Source organism: Babylonia areolata, chromosome 7, assembly GCF_041734735.1.
Source record: "Babylonia areolata isolate BAREFJ2019XMU chromosome 7, ASM4173473v1, whole genome shotgun sequence".
NCBI lineage: Eukaryota > Metazoa > Mollusca > Gastropoda > Neogastropoda > Buccinidae > Babylonia > Babylonia areolata.
In genome coordinates this window covers 18,323,915-18,340,564 of record NC_134882.1, presented here as the reverse complement: position 1 = coordinate 18,340,564, position 16,650 = coordinate 18,323,915, and the positions used below count along the sequence as shown (strand labels likewise).

Below are 16,650 nucleotides of genomic sequence, written 5' to 3'. Positions count from 1 at the left end.
AGAGAGTTTGCATGGCTTATAACTGAAAAGGTATGGAAGGTCTATGGATAGGCATTTTCAAAAAGATGTGTTTTCAGACCAGTTTTGAAAGATTGAAATGAAGGAGAGTGGCAAAGACCGTGAGGTAAACTGTTCCAGACATATGTAGCTGAATAAGAAAAGGAAGAATCACCGAAGGATCAGGTTTTAACACGGGAAGCAAGTAGCTGCCATGAATCGGAAGATGATCTGAGTTGTTGACAGGGTGTGTAGGTTTGAATCAATTCTCTCAGGGCTCAGCAAAGAAAGGCAGGACCCAATTCTAATAGGTACACTAAAATGATGTTTTACAGCATTGTCCTGTTTGCCAAGGTGATCCAGAAGATGAATACCATTTGTTGTTTGTTTGTTCTGTATATACTGATTCACGGACAAAATTTCTTCAAGACTGTTTAAAGACTGTTTAAATATGTCTCTCTGTACACTTCTTCGATCAAACAACAAGCAGAGAAATTGTCAAGTATCCAAATTTATTTTCCATGCAATCAAACGGAGAAATCATATACTCAGACCTAATTGAGTAGAATTAATGTCAGGTCCATGAACATGATAATATTGTGTGATCTATTCAAGTGTTATAATACCCCTTCCCATGCCCACACACACACACACACACACACACACACACACACACACACACAGACACACACACACACACACACACACATATGCACTCCCTCTCTCTCACATGCACGCTCTCTCTCTCACTCACACTCTTGCTCTTTCTCTGTCTGTCTGTATCTCTCTCTCTAACACACACACACACACACACACTTTTGATCTCTCTCTCTCTCTCTCTCTCTCTCTGTCCCTTTTCTCCCTCTGTCTTCCCCCATGCACCAACCTTGACCAGGTGAGCCTGTATATCATGAAGGGTGACAGACACGGTGACAGCAAAGGGCCTGTAGAGGCGGGGGTCAAACAGGTCACACTCAGTGGTCTCCCCTGGGCTGTTGATGTGGACAAAACCCTCCATGTCCTCCAGACTAGTCACGTTGTCAGCGATGTCGCTCACGCGCTGGTCCTCGCCGAAATAGTCCTCCTGGGGGAAGGAAGGGGCACCACACTTCATGCTGTCATGAGTAACTGAGTACTGACAAATGAAAGCAACTGATGATAACAATAATAAGAATATATGGTACAAACTCTTCATATGGTGGGCTCTCGGCACCTCCCATGAAAGAATACTTAAACAATAAAGCATAATGGCATACAAGAGCACATGAACACATACAAGAAAAAGAAACTCTCTCTCTCTCTCTTACTGATATGTGTGTCATTGTCACATGCGTAAATATTTATTATATGATTTATATGTACTTTGTTTTCTGTGTACTGTCCAAACCTTGGAGAAGAACGACTGAAAAAAGGCATATTACCCCCCTGTCACAGGTATTTTAAGCTAATGACAAAGTGCCAAAGTGCCGCAAGTCTCTTATTAGTTTTTGTTGTTTCAATTCTGTTTTTCCTTTCTGTTCCATTTTATCTGTTTTGCATCATTTTATTCTGATTAGTACCCACTATGTCACTAGAGCTTTTCAGATAATATGAAGAATATAACAGCGAAGAAGATTCCATTGACCAAGGTTTTTCAATATATGGTTCATTCAACCTAGTCTTTCAATATGTGGCTGAGCCACACATGCATAACTTGACAAAATAAATTCTGTCCGCAACATACATGTAACAAAGAAGTTTGCTGAAGTAAGTTTCTTAATACTTACAGACAAGTACTCAAACAAACTGAGGAAGCTTTCTTGCTGTAATAGGTGATAACTTCTAACATTTGCTTCAACCGATTCAAATTTTCTTGACATATATTCAAGGCTATTCAAGTCACATCACATGATTCTGTTAACTTCTTTATAATGAAAGCAGATCAGGAAGACTCATATCTTTAATATGAATAGGTCACAAAGTGAAAGAAAGATACAGATACATAACTCTACCGGTCTTGACATGCACTTGAAATGGGTTTTTTTTTATTTCATCTAAGACACACACAAACACAGCACATGTCTGTTTAGCATAAACATATCACCACCACTTTATCTAGATAAGAATTCCCTGCAGACTACAAACCCTGGGCCTAGAAGTCAAATTAAACCAGTCTATATACATATCACAAATTAAAAAAAACACTCACAAACATGTAGCATTCAACAGGCTCACAATGTGTGACCAGCACTGGCTTTCTTGTTTTTTGTTTTTCTTCTTCTTTTTTTTTTTTTAATGAGATGTGGAGAGGTACATGAGGACCAGTCTGCATATCATAACACATCCTTAACTTCTTGACTGCTGAACCCAATAAAATAAGATCAATGTGGCAAGAGTTTGAGAAGCATTTACTGCATTTTGTGTCGATACCATCGGAGCAATTGATTTTGCTGAATAAAATTAATACAGTCCCAAGATGAAGACGTCCAAATACAGAATGGTGGCTGACAACCTGACCTATAACCTCAGTCTTATATAACCAATGAGCAGTATCACTGACGAGCAGTACTCTTCAGAAGCAGTCAAGGGGTTAACTAAAACTGAAAACTGACCGAGCGCAGTCACAAAAAACCCAGCCCTGACGTCCGCTTACCTTGACATGAATCAGGTTCCTCAGCAGAGACCCATACAGAGCGAGCACAGAGGGTGCCACCTCCAGCTCCACGCTGATACGATCAGACTCCCAGGCATTGGGGTCAAAGTTCTCAGCCGTGACCTCGGCCTTGGAGGTGCCAGGGACGTCGGGGCGCAGGGGGGACAGAATGGACTCTTCCAGCTCCGGGGTGGTGACCCCGTCCAGCATGAGGTGGTGGTCGTGCAGCGACTGGAGCAGGGGCATGGGGTGGTAGATGTAGGTCACCGTCAGCGACACGTATGAGGTGTGCCAGCAGTCCACCCAACCCGCACTGTCACACACACCATGTTTTCAGTGGGGCATTAAAAGGAAGTTTTGTTCCTAAAAATAAAATTAGGTTTAATCTAACATACTCTACTGTGACCCAGTGTTGCAAACTCTGGCAGGGGTCTGATTCCCTGTCCTTTACAAACTTATACCCCTGTGGAGTGATGGCCTAGAGGTAACGCGTCCGCCTAGGAAGCGAGAGAATCTGAGCGCGCTGGTTCGAATCACGGTTCAGCCGCCGATATTTTCTCCTCCTCCACTAGACCTTAAATGGTGGTCTGGATGCTAGTCATTCGGATGAGACGATAAACCGAGGTCCCATGTGCAGCATGCACTTAGCGCACGTAAAAGAACCCACGGCAACAAAAGGGTTGTTCCTGGCAAAATTCTGTAGAAAAATCCACATCGAAAGGAAAAACAAAAAAAACTGCATGCAGGAAAAAATACAAAAAAAATGGGTGGCGCTGTAGTATAGCGACACGCTCTCTCTGGGGAGAGCAGCCCAAATTTCACACAGAGAAATCTGTTGTGATAAAAAGAAATACAAATACAAATACAAATACAAAAATCAAAGTTGGTGCGAAAAGTTACCTTCCCCCGATAGGTTACCTCCCCTGTGCATGCGAGCACCCTCTTCTGACAGCATTTAACCCTGAGCGAATCATGTCCCACTATGGCCATCAGAAACAGCAGAGGAAGGCAACTGCTGTCCTGATTATCTGGGTTAGAATTTGAATGGCAGAGAGTGTCTTGCCCCCAAGTACATTCCCTACTGTCTCAGTGGGTCCATCTAATATAAGGCTTGAGAACAAGGAAAGTAAACTTGTGTGAGTTCACGATAAGTGCTGTGCACTATAGTTATCAAACAGAAATAATCATTATTATCATCATTACCATCGTTATTATTAGTATAATTGATATCATTATAATATTTATTATAATTATCATTATCATAATCATTATTGATACTTAACTCACTCAGTACGGCCAGTCCTCTCTTCTTCTCTACACAGACCCCTCGGATGTTCAGTGGGTGTCTCAATGATCCAACCTTTAGCTTCCGTCGTCAGAATTGTGGTATTCTTTGTCAACATTCACCTCTTCAGTGTAAGAGCCTTCCGCTTGTAATATTTTGATGGTGGTAATTGGGTAGAAACGCTGTTAACGTCGTCTCTTTCGCCGTTCGTATGGAGATAGTTAAACAGACCGCTTATCTTCAGTTACAGACCTAGCTCTGAGCACTTTACAATAAAATTTAGTTAGTTGCACAACAGGCTGCCTACCTGGGTAGGCCTAACTAGACAGCTGCTTTTAGGCGCTCATCATTCATTTCCCGAGTCATTCAGTCAGGCTTCAGTCATGAGCGCATGTGCACACATATGTTTTTAGGGTTTTTTTCTATTGGTCCAAGTGAAAACACATCCACTGAGGTTTGTGTACAAGGAAAGCAAGTGTAATTTCATAACAAGTGATGTGCATTGTCTTTATCAACCAGTATGGGGTTGACATTTTAAACAAGTATCTCTATATACAATAAAATAATTAAAACGACACACAATATTGACTACAAAGCATGACGCATGACAAACACATAACTATCCCCGCTTATGGCACAAAAGTATAATCATGGATCTTGTAAAATTGCTGTGCATTTTTTACAAGCTATGATTTTCCATCTGTATCATGTATGAGTACATTTTCAGATATATACAATGAATAACAAACAATTCCAGCGAATGCACACATCTTTTGACTTTATAGCTGTTTTTTAAGTCCAACAAAAAATACTTTATGTATCCACAATAATCAGTCATGTCCAACTATGACCATCAGGACCGTAGAGGAGGCAACTGCTGTCCCAACTATCTGGGCTAGATTTTGATTATCGTGAGAAATGTCTTGCCAAAGTTACATTCCCACTCTCTCAGCAGAGAGGGCTTTACAAAGTGAATTACCGAACAGCCAAATACTCAGCTAATACCACAGATTGACACAAGTTTACAGCTGAGCCAACAGCAAAGTGAAAGCTGTATTGTCAATGGTTTCTCCAATGCAACGGGAAATCATTTATGCTTGGTCTTACGCTTAGTCTTAGTGCTGTAGCCTTGGGGGCTAGCTGGCCTTTGGGAACCAGCCCAACGCCGACTGCCCAAAAACGCTCTTAGCTGAGAGAGTGGGGATGCAACTTGGGCAAGATACTCTCCACCATAATCAAATTCTAGCCCAGATAGTCAGGACAGAAGTTGCCTCCTCTGCTGTTCTGATGGTCACAGTCGGACATGACTATCCTAAAAAAACATTTTTTATAAACCTAATGAATAAATGGATGACCCACCTGCGCTGTGTCAGGTTCCTCCACTGTTTGTCGTTGTTGTAACCAAAGGGTTTGTCCATCTCGTTTCCATCACGGTCAACGATCTTCATGTTATTAGAGATGGCGACGATCACATGACGAAGGGTGTTGTTTTCAGGAAGGTACAGACGACAGTCCACAGTTTCGCCCTAGAAAAAAAATGGTTTCAGTTTTAGTGTCTCAAGGACTTGTCACTGTTTTCAGACCAATCCATCTGCTCTACACCACATCTGCTAAGCAGATGCCTGACCAGCAGCATAACCCATTGTGCTAGTCAGGCCTTGTGTGTGTACATATACGTGTCTATATATCAGAGTGATTTCTTCTACTTTCTGATTACTTCTTCAGAAATTTGCCAAAGGACAACACTTATATTGCCATGGGTTCTTTTTTAATGTGCCAAGTCTGTGCTGCATAAAGGACCTTGGTTCATCATCTCATTCGAATGAACAGACATTCAGTTTGACTTTCTGGTAAAACACAGGAGAAAGGGTGAGACCGGGATTTGAACCCAGACCCTCATGGAAACTGTATTCAAAAACAAAACACATAATTCAATACCATGCAAATTTATAATAAACCTAAGCTACATGGAATCTACATATATTTGTTCTGGTGTTGGCCCATCTGCCAGGTCAGTTACTGCAAAGTTGATCATTGTAAGTTCATGTTGTGTACACATATTGTATTTTATTATTTGTATCTCATTCAATTAGTTACTTCATACTCCATTCACAAAGCTGGTGAACTAAAACAAACATACTGTCTCAATAAAACTGCTGTTTTGCAGGAAAGCTCAGTTTTCATTATATCTGACAGGCACAATGTTTTTCAAACATCTATGGAAAGTATTTCAAGTCAGTCTAAAGACATTACAGAAGATGCCAATATCAGTATTGCCTGAACAAGAATAATATTATGTTCACCTCAAACATCAAGCATCACATTCACTGCCACTGACCTTGATGACAATCTGTATAGGGAAAGTGGGAGGCAAGAAGTCTGTGTATGGCAGGGTCACACACAAATCAAACAGCTCTCCACAGAACGCTATCTGAGCTGTAAAAACAGAAAGCGCAATGCATACATTAAACCAAGTCGAGCAGATGACAGTTCTAAAGACAATGTACATAAGATACACAATCAAAACTGACAGCAATCTGTTCCACAAACAATTTACTATTTAAATCATTCTTCAAGAAAATTAATCAATAAATAAACAAGGTACTAGTACATACCAGAGAAGTGGTAAAATGACCATAAACGGATCAAGAAACAGCTTTGTTATTTCATGTATAAAACCAATTCTTCCAGATAAAACTACCCAGAGTATGAACTTTAAACTTCAGCTACATAACCAACCATTCCTTACAAAAACCAATCATATCAGACACATAACACCAACTGTTCTTCGCCACATGCCACATATGGGATTTGAACCCGCATACACTCACTTCCTTGTCAGGCGCATTACCACTAGGCCATCGCTCCATGTCTGATAAGTGAAACCCTCAATGAGTTGGGGCTTGTATACCCATGCATGCCAAGAAAGACTGGTCCCAGCGGACAAAAGACACACAGGCATGGAGAGAAAACGTGAACACGACAGACACACATTAGCCATGGACAGAAAGCGTGAGCACGTACTGTTCTCCTGGTTGTGTGAGGAGGTGTCCATCCAGTTGTGTTCGTTGGCCAGGGTGATGAGCTCAAACTGTTTGACGATCAGGTTGATGGTCCAGGTGTAGGGCACAAAGCTGTACAGGTCCGGGACTGCCTTGCTGGACCAGTCGTCCGCCAGGTCTGGACAATGACGTGTGTGGGTGCAGTGGAGTGTTCAGGAATTTAGTCCCATGGAGTATGATAATGTGTCTTAAGTGTGTTCAGGAATTTAGTTCCATGGAGTATGATGATGTGTCTTGGGTGTGTTCAGGAATTTCTTTCCATGGAGTATGATGATGTGTCCTGGGTGCAGTGGTGCTTTCAGGAATTCTAACCATGGAGTATAACATTATGTCTTGGGTGCAGTGGCATGTTCAGGAAACAAATATTTTGGAGTATGATGATGTGTTGGGTTTTTTTTTCCAAGTCTGATGTTTTAGGTGAGTTAATCTATTTTCATTCTTTTCAAATTACAACACAGAACATAACACATATATATACAAATCCATTTATACCTTACACTGCATTATATGGCATCACAATACATCATACTACATATCATTACATTACATTACTTTAGATTACATTACATTACAAGATTCCCCCCAAATGCACCCAGTGCACCATTTCTGAGCCAAAATGCGGTCTCAATAAGCACCAGTATTAGTTAGAACAGAAGATTACTGAAATTTCAGCTGGACGAGAACAAAGGGAGTGGGGGTTAAGGGAGGGCGTATAAAAGCTTAAATATTATTTGCAAAGTTTTAGATTAATATTATGTTTTCTTCTTCTTCTTCTTCTTCTTCTGCGTTCTTGGGCTGCAACTCCCACATTGACTCATATGTATATGAGTGGGCTTTTACGTGTATGACCGTTTTTACCCCACCATGTAGGCAGCCATACTCCGCTTTCGGGGGTGTGCATGCTGGGTATGTTCTTGTTTCCATTACCCACCGAACGCTGACATAGATTACAGGATCTTTTATGTGCATATTTCATCTTCTGCATGCGTATACACACGGAGGGGGTTCAGGCACTAATACGTCTGCACATATGTTGACCTGGGAAATCGGAAAAATCTCCACCCTTTAACCACCAGGCGCTGTCAATGAGATTCGAACCCGGGACCGTCAGATTGAAAGTCCAATGCTTTAACCACTCGGTACTGCACCCATCATGTTATGTTTTAACTGAAGCAGAGGTGAACAAAGACAATTTTCTGGCTGATAAACCAGATAAAAAAAGTTGCACTGCTATGTGGTCTTCTTTGGTATCTAAAGTGTGGATGAAAATGGACAAGAGAAAGAAAGAGTGGGTGTGTGCATGCACCGTTCTGTTCTATGTGCATGTGGCTGGATGAGTAAACCCACAAGCAGACTAATTGGAACAATCATCTGCCAGGTCTGGAAAATAATGCATTGTTGCAGTGGTGTAGGTGGGTTTTTTAGGGGTATCCAGATTAATTAATTAAAATGACTAAATATCGAAAAACCAATTTACAGGTAACTTAAAAATGTCTCTGAACATTAGCAATTTATTGAAAACTGAAACAAAAAAACCTCCTAAATGACAAACCAACGACTGACATGTGGTCAGATTTGAAATGAACAAACAATGAGGCCAGGAGAACAAATGATTAACAAATAGTAAAGAATGATAACTTTCTCCATTCTCAAGGTACATATTTGACTTTGAGTTCAGGTTAGGCTCTCAAGGTTTGACCAATGTACTGTGTTAATGTTAAACAGACATGTGCTCTTTTTTTTTCAATACACAGATGTGAAGCAGCAATACTGGATCAGTCCACACACTTTAACACCTCCTTCATACTGAACCTGAGACTGAAACTCAAGTTCTGCTAGGAACCGATCCACTGAGCTCACCTCTGAAGAAGTCTTTGTGAGCGAAGATAATGTAGACAACAGCTTTGCAAGCAGTGAAGTCCACCCTCCAGTCCTGATGTTCATTCCATATCAAGGGGTAGTTGGCCGTGATCTCAAACTGTGTTCACAATCAGGACAAGATAGTGTGTGTGTGAATCGTATGTGCAAAACTCTTGCTTGGCCAGGCTTGTGCAAATTCTCATGGTTTAAACATTTCATTTCATGAACTAAGACAACATACATTACTTAGTATACAAAATCTTGAAAGGAAAAAGCTTGAGCAAAACAACCTTATGCTTATATCATGTTCTTTCATGTAGTTTATACAAACAACAAATGCAATAGCGAAATTTACACAGGATATTTGATATCTTAAAACAACTTAAAATGCAGTTTAAAATGTACTGAAAAGTGAATACTACCTGAAACAATGCAAACTCTCTAACACTGTTATGCAGAATTCATGGAGGAAAAAAAGACAATGGGGAGTGGGTTAAAGTGAGAGATGTTATTTGTTATTTTTGTTAGCAGGGTATATCAGTAAAATGAGAGACACTCTCCTCACACTGGCAATGGGTGCAGGGAAGTCTATTGTTGGCCTAATTTGTATATGCAGTTCATGTATTTATATGGAGAGAGAGAAGCAGCTTCTGTAAAACCACTGAGACAGGCTAGCAAAATGCTTTACAATCAGCCCACAATGCCCCCCCCCCCCCCCCCCCCCACCCCCCCACCCACTCCCCCTATACAACTGTACACACTGGATGCTGTTATGGCAGTCTATTTAGGTTGTGGACAAACTGACAAGGCTGTACTCGAATAATATATCCTGGAATTTTGTTAAGTCTGTCATACTCAATGAGACCCACTGTTTCAGACACCAGCCGTGATACAGTTTCTGTCCTATGCAAAATACTATTCCACTCAGGGAGAGAAACTGAAAGTGGCTGCAGCTAGTGACCTCCCTCAGTATCGTGAGATTTACTGTATTGAAATGGCAATGAACTGCTGCCATTTACCATCAAATCAACTGATGTTGCACTGACAATACACCTCAGATATTTCTCATGAGATGTTGTACTGACAAGCACATTAACCCCTTGACTGCTGAACCTTGGAGAAATGACATCGGTTTACAATGAATTTTAAAGACAAGGACTTTTTTGTGTACTTTTATGTGATGTAACTGATTTTTTTCTGAAGAAAAGCAAAGTATTATTCACAGAAAGAAGTCCAAATAAACAATGATGACCTACAATCTGACCTGTAAGCTCTGTGTTATCTTCGTGATGCAACAGCCCTTTGCTGACATGCATACTTGTCAACAGCAGTCAAGGGGTTAAACTGAATTCACATTTCAGAGTGGATCCACATTTCAGACTGATCCATTAACTTCTTTTTTTTTCTTTTTTTTTTTTTTTTACAAAGAAATTGCCCATTCACTTGCCATAATACCAACCCACCTCAAATGTTTCACACTCAAAGAGGGAGCGGTATGTCATACTGGTTGTGGCGTCCACCAACATCAGCTGACCTTTCACCTTGGTCACATAACCCGTGTCTTCTACCGTCCAGGGAATAACAGCTTCTACATAGGACCCCTTCCCAGCATTCATGTGGATGGCCTGGGTCACCTGGAAGGGGACAAGAAATGACAGTGAGTGCGAGTGTGACAGTGTGAGTGAGTGTGGGTGAAAATGTGAGTGTTAATATGAGAGTAAGTGTAAAGATAGCCTGAAAGAGAAAGGCAGAGGAAACAAGAATAAGGCAGTGAGAGTGTGCATATATGTTTGTGCCAGCAGGGGTTTAGATGCTGCGTGCGTGCTTGTGCGTGTGGTGTGTGCATGTGAGTAAATAATGTACATGTGTGAGTTCATTGTGTGTGTATGTGCCATTGCCCACATGCAAGTGTACATAACTGCACAAGTGTGAGAGGATTTATGTGCATCTACGACATTTAACAGTTACCAACTGAATTACCTAAATATAATCAAAAGGTTTAGGAATGTCCTGAATCTCAGTCTGACCAAACGTTACTCCAGATTACCCCCAAGCAAGCAAACGGTCCACACACAACGACACATAATCACAAGGAGGATACAAGGGCAAACGATCTGTATGTGTAAGTTCTTAGCAGAAATAATCTTACTGGAGGGAAAGGAGACCAAAAGATATCACTCTGAATGTTTGATTCATAATTCTATGCCTTTCAGCAGAAAACACATACCAGATTTTTGGTGAAGAGGATGTCGATGGTGGAATTTGCGTTGATGGTCAGCTTCAGTTCCAATGTTTTGTGCACACGCTTTTCACCTGGTTGAGCTTCTGGGGTGGGTACCATGGGCTGGTAGTCTGCTGGGTAGAACATCTTCCACAGGTGCTCTCTGTAAGATACACCAGCGAGGGTATGGCACAGGTAATAAAGGGACAGCTTGAAGGACAAGGAGAGAAATATATATATGTATACACACACACACACACACTACTTCCCCAATATTCCACCCTCCACCGCCAACCCGTCTAGAACAGAGCTAAAGAAAACACAGAGTGCAAACTGAAACACACAAACACCACGGCCTAAACACAAAGCCCTCCCTTTGCAAGCAAACCCCATCCCACTCCCACCACATACACACACAGACACAGATAACAAGGGAACAGGCTACCTCTGCCTGTCTGCCCAGGGCCCGTAGCTGAGGTCGGTGTTTTTCCCACACTTGATGTCCACCCCTGAACAAGGGTATGTCCTTCGCACCAGCACCTCTCCGTCAGCCATCTGCAGCAGCTCTGGTTCATGGGGCACCAGACCTGGAAAAAACACACACACACACACACACACACAAAGGATGTCTTAAGACTGCAGAGTCTTGGGGAATATTGACAGACAAGCAACTTACTGACAGTTTTTTGTTTGTGTGTGTGTGTGTATAGTGTGTGAAATGTGTGTGTGTGTGTGTGTGTGTGTGTGTGTGTGTGTGTGTGTCTGTGTGTCTCTATGTGTCATTGCATGTGTGTGTGTATGCCTGTGTCTGTGAGTGCTGAAAGGTATACAAGCTGTTTTAAGAATCCCACAGAATCTTGCGAAATATTGACAGACAAGTGTATTGTTGATAGTCTTTTGTTCAAGTGTCTGTGCATGTGTGCTGAAAAACACATAAGCTGTTTTAAGACAAAAGAATTTTTGGTAGTATATTAACCAACAAGTGACTTATCACCACCTTCTAACCTTCCATCTCCAGATTCATCAATTAACTGATCGTCCTATCACTATCATCACTATCACCACTACCACCACCTTTATCTTGCCCTTTCATCAAATTATCCATCATATAATTGATCGTCCCACAATTTCTCCCAACCTTTTGGCCATTAAATCCAGCTGTTCTGTCATTTTATCTATTCATCCTCATTCCATTAACTCTCACCTGGCTCGTCCATGTAGAAATAGATATCCACACTGTTGGACTGAAGAACCACAAATCCTTCCCCCATAGTCCTGGGAGGCCTGGCAACAAAATCAACAGAAATTCATAATCAATAATATAAAATGAAAAACACTGCCGTGGAAACATGCAGTATAAACACATCACATGAGAATAAAGGGCTTCCTTTAAATATCAGACAAGGATGGTCCAATAAAACTTACTTTACTTGTCCTGTGTTGTTTTTATAATCCACATCCACAATCAGTATAACAGCAGGCAGTAAAATAATTATCTTGGTTGCTTAATCAAATAAAACTGCGATTATGCATGTGCATGCACACGCCATCCCCCAACGTACACACACACACACACACACACATACACACACACACTCATACACACACATATACATCACACTGCATAACATGGAATCACATAACATTGCATTTACATTACACACGTATGTTTGTTTCCGACTCACTCATCCAGTGGTCCATTGTATTTAGGGCTGGGTACGAACATAACCCGCAGGTTCTCAGCCTCGCACTTCACAACATGCATGAAGACATCTGACAGTGTGGATGCAGGCTTGGTGGTGTACATCACATCCGCTTTCTCAAACTTGATCAGCAGGCTGTGGGGAACCAGGTAGTTCCCAAACACCACCCGTCCCTGTGCAGAGAGAGAGAGATATGATGCATAGTGAGAGTGTGAAAAAAAAAAGTGTGTGTGTGTGTGTGTGCTTGTGTGTTTGTTTGCACTGTGTATGTGTGTGTGTGTGTGCATGTGAGTGTGTGTTGTGTATCTGTGACAGAGTGTTTGTAAGAGTGTGAGTGTGTGTATGAATGAGTTTGTGTGTATATTAATACGTCTCAGAATGAGTATTTCATAAGAACCATTCAAGCACAGAGATGTATACTTGGTATAGACATTACATCAAGCATTATCTTTTTTGGTTTTAAACGAAATGAAATGAAATGAAATTATGGTGCTTAGAGCCTCGCCGACCACTAAGGCCATCTCAAGGCTATCGCCGCGTCAATAACTACTACAAGGATAAAAAAAACAACCAATTAAAACGAGTCACCACTTCAAACATTCCACTCCAAAGTTAAAAAAAAAATTCCATAGTTTAAAACCTTCAAATCTGGTTAAAAATGTTCACTTCTTTTAAGAAGTCCATCAGCGCCCACGGAGGGACATCACGAAACAAAGTCTTCAAAGAAACCGCCGTGTAATGTCTGCGTCTAACATCATGCAGATCCCAACAGTCAAGGAGCACGTGTTTCATGGTGAGAGGCTCAGAGGGAATGCATCGAGGGGCCTCTTCCCCCTTCAACAAGTAAGAATGAGTAAAAAAAAGTGTGCCCCGCACGCAGTCTGCACAGCACAGACTCCTCCTTTCTGTTCTTCACCCCCGAGGGGAGGGTCTCTTTTAGGTCTGGACGGATCTGGAAGAGCTTGTCGTCCGTCTGGGTGTTCCACTCCTCTTGCCAAAGATCCTTAACGTAAGTGTTCACCTTCCGCTTCAAAGGATCTGGATAATTCTTTCTTTACAGCGTTCCTGGCCAGCAGGTCCGCCCTTTCGTTACCACGAATGCCAACATGTCCAGGAACCCAGGCCAACACAACCTCGTATCCTTTCTTCGTTGCGAGAGTAAAAGCTTCATAAAATGGTTTTAAACCAGGATACCCATAACACAAAACATTTTACTCCATCTGCATACTGTTCTTCTTAATAAAAAAAAAAAATTAAAAGTATTACAAAACAAGTTCTAAATAAGTCAAGACATACTGAGTTTATATCCATCTTGATCATTGGAATCAAGTCACGCCAGTGGATGTTACTGCTCTCTGGAACTTTGATTCTGAAACCAGACAGAAGAAACTGAATCAGTGTCAATGACAGAGGGTCCTCTTACTGATGCCTGCAGGTTTGCTAAATCATGATGCTGAGACTATCAGTGTCACATTTCTCATGAGTGGTCATCTGTGACAAGATTCAAAGCATTCTGAAAATTTTACAGGGCAAGCAGTGGAACAATACACAGAACTGATTACATAAAAATTATTCCAAAAATGTTTTTTAAATGTATGGCATATTTTCCCCCCACTACCCAAGTCTGCAGTTTCAATTACATGCTTTAATTAATCTTTTAAATTTGTGTTCATTTATAGTAGATTAGTGACAAATACTTTCTCCCCTTGAGAACTGTGCGTGTTTCACACAATAGATAATGTGCATTTTTCTTTCTCAAATCCTGTCCAGATAAAGATAATTATCAGTTCTAAACTGCAACCCAAGGACAGAACGTACAGGGGTGTGGAAGAAATTTATGAAAATAAAAAGTGATTAAGTGATCAAATTCTTGAAAAAAGAACAAATAAATGACAGGAGGAGAAACAAAGAAGAAAAGGAATAAAAATTGAAAAAGAAGGAAATAAATAAAACACTACCTGGCAGGTGCCTTTGGATCTGGGTCGGGTGTTTCAGATATGATGCCTGGGTCAAGTCCAAAGAGTTTCTCCAGGTTGGCATAGGTCTGGGATCGATTATACACATGGAACTCGAAGCCATCCACAAAGACTGACAGGCGGGTTTCGGAGTGGGACATATCTGTGACAGGATGCAGAGGACATCACTTGCTTACAATAATGCCGATGCCATGACTACTGCGACTGCTGCTGCTAATTTGAACATAATTACAGCTTTAACTTTTCTGGTCTTACATTGCATATTTTGTTCAACAGACCCATTAAACAAATTTCAAATCCAAAAACAAGAACAAAAGCACCTAAGATCAGAGACAGACAGACAGACAGAGACAGCACCAGAGACAAAGAGAGAGAGAGAGCATGCATGAGTGAGTGTGTGTGTGTGTGTGTGTGTGTGTGTGCCAGCATGACAGCATACTTAACATGCATAAGCAGCCAAATAGAGTCATTCCACACACTCCTTTACAGACCTTCAAAAACTGCCTGCAACCCAAGAAACTGAACTGACCTTCTGTGAGGTGTTTGTACACGTAGGGTCTCCACCAGCGGAAAATGATCCAGCCTATCTGAATGCGCACTGAGAAATCCTCCGTTATGAGGTGCACATCGCGGAACATCAGCTTTCCCGACAGCACTGAGAAAGAGAAGGAACCTGGAAACAAAGAAACAAAACGAAACCTGCTTCAAAACTGTGTAGGTTATTGAAGAAAATTAATATTATTTATACAGCTAGTGATTCACGTACAATAACAAGTATGGTGCATATGTGTGCGTCTAAAAAAAAAATTAATTATATATATATATATATATATATATATATTAGTTTCATAATAGTCGGTTCGCACAACAAGATGATTTTAAGATTACTTGTATTACATAGTCTGGGTATTAAAGGTCTATGTTCTGGTTATACTGGAGGAAAGGGTGAATGCCACAGAAAGATGGCAGAGAAAACCACCAGTTTGTTTCAAAGAACAAGTAGAAAACAAAACAAAAAAAACAAAAACCCACTATCAAGAAGAACAAAACAGAAGTGTATATAGTTACAATACCCCTTCATGTGGCCGCGGAAAATTGTCTAATTCCATTGTCACAATTCCAAGCCACACACCATGGTTGAGATATTGAACATGGGTCTGTCTGTCTGTCTGTCTGTCTATCTCCTCTCTCTCTCATTCTATGTCTGTCTGTCTGCTTCTCTCTCTCTTTCTCAGTCTCCCTCTTGCTCTTGTGTAACCAGTATTTTATTTTTAAAATGTCACAATACAAATATGAACACAAATTGGAATGGACAACAAGAAAGTCGTATCTCTCTGATTCCACTGAATTCTAAGCACATTGTAATTGAGGAAGATATCACAGGCTACTTGAACGCACGCATGTGGTGTGTGTGTGTGTGTGTGTGTGTGTGTGTGTGTGTGTGCGCGCGCGCGCGCGCGCGTGTGCATGCGTGCGTGTGCGTGTGTGTGCGTGTTTGTCAGTGTGTGTGCAAATGCAGCGTGCTCACACAAACACACTTTGCCAATCAATGCACACACGTACACACACACACACACACACACACACACACCCTCCTCCTCACCACCCTCACCCAACACCACCTTCAACACACACACTCACTCTCCAACCCCCCACATCAAACAACCCCCTTCCATCCCCTAACCCTCAAAGCACGCACTAGCCAACCAACCATCCAACCTACCTAGCCTGATGTGTCCGTCTTTGATGAACCTGTTGAGGATGGCGGTCAGAATAAGGCCGATGACCCTGGAGTTGTAGTAGGTCAAATAGATGGTCCAGGCCTGGGCGCAGACGATGGCAATCAACATCCAGTACACGGTGGACTGGGGGAGCTCATCTGACCACCGCTCCAACACTGACTGGTTGTAGTCC

At 41.5% G+C, this 16,650-nt stretch overlaps 1 protein-coding gene across 6 annotated transcripts in view; it reads right to left on the bottom strand.

The window, feature by feature from the left end:
* LOC143283773 (bridge-like lipid transfer protein family member 1) overlaps window positions 1-16,650 on the bottom strand; it is a 103,073-nt gene that overhangs the window by 84,098 nt on the left and 2,325 nt on the right. For all 6 annotated transcript variants that reach the window (XM_076590119.1, XM_076590123.1, XM_076590120.1 and 3 more), the window contains exons 2-16: window positions 16,460-16,650; window positions 15,266-15,409; window positions 14,719-14,878; window positions 14,057-14,129; window positions 12,743-12,933; window positions 12,262-12,341; window positions 11,503-11,644; window positions 11,064-11,220; window positions 10,300-10,470; window positions 8,837-8,954; window positions 6,939-7,094; window positions 6,253-6,350; window positions 5,274-5,440; window positions 2,630-2,942; window positions 884-1,081 (exon numbers count right to left, since the gene is read on the bottom strand). The exon at window positions 16,460-16,650 is cut by the window's right edge and continues 49 nt beyond it. In XM_076590119.1, coding sequence (XP_076446234.1) covers window positions 884-1,081; window positions 2,630-2,942; window positions 5,274-5,440; window positions 6,253-6,350; window positions 6,939-7,094; window positions 8,837-8,954; window positions 10,300-10,470; window positions 11,064-11,220; window positions 11,503-11,644; window positions 12,262-12,341; window positions 12,743-12,933; window positions 14,057-14,129; window positions 14,719-14,878; window positions 15,266-15,409; window positions 16,460-16,650 — 2,359 coding nt within the window. The remainder of the gene's footprint in view (window positions 1-883; window positions 1,082-2,629; window positions 2,943-5,273; window positions 5,441-6,252; window positions 6,351-6,938; window positions 7,095-8,836; window positions 8,955-10,299; window positions 10,471-11,063; window positions 11,221-11,502; window positions 11,645-12,261; window positions 12,342-12,742; window positions 12,934-14,056; window positions 14,130-14,718; window positions 14,879-15,265; window positions 15,410-16,459) is intronic.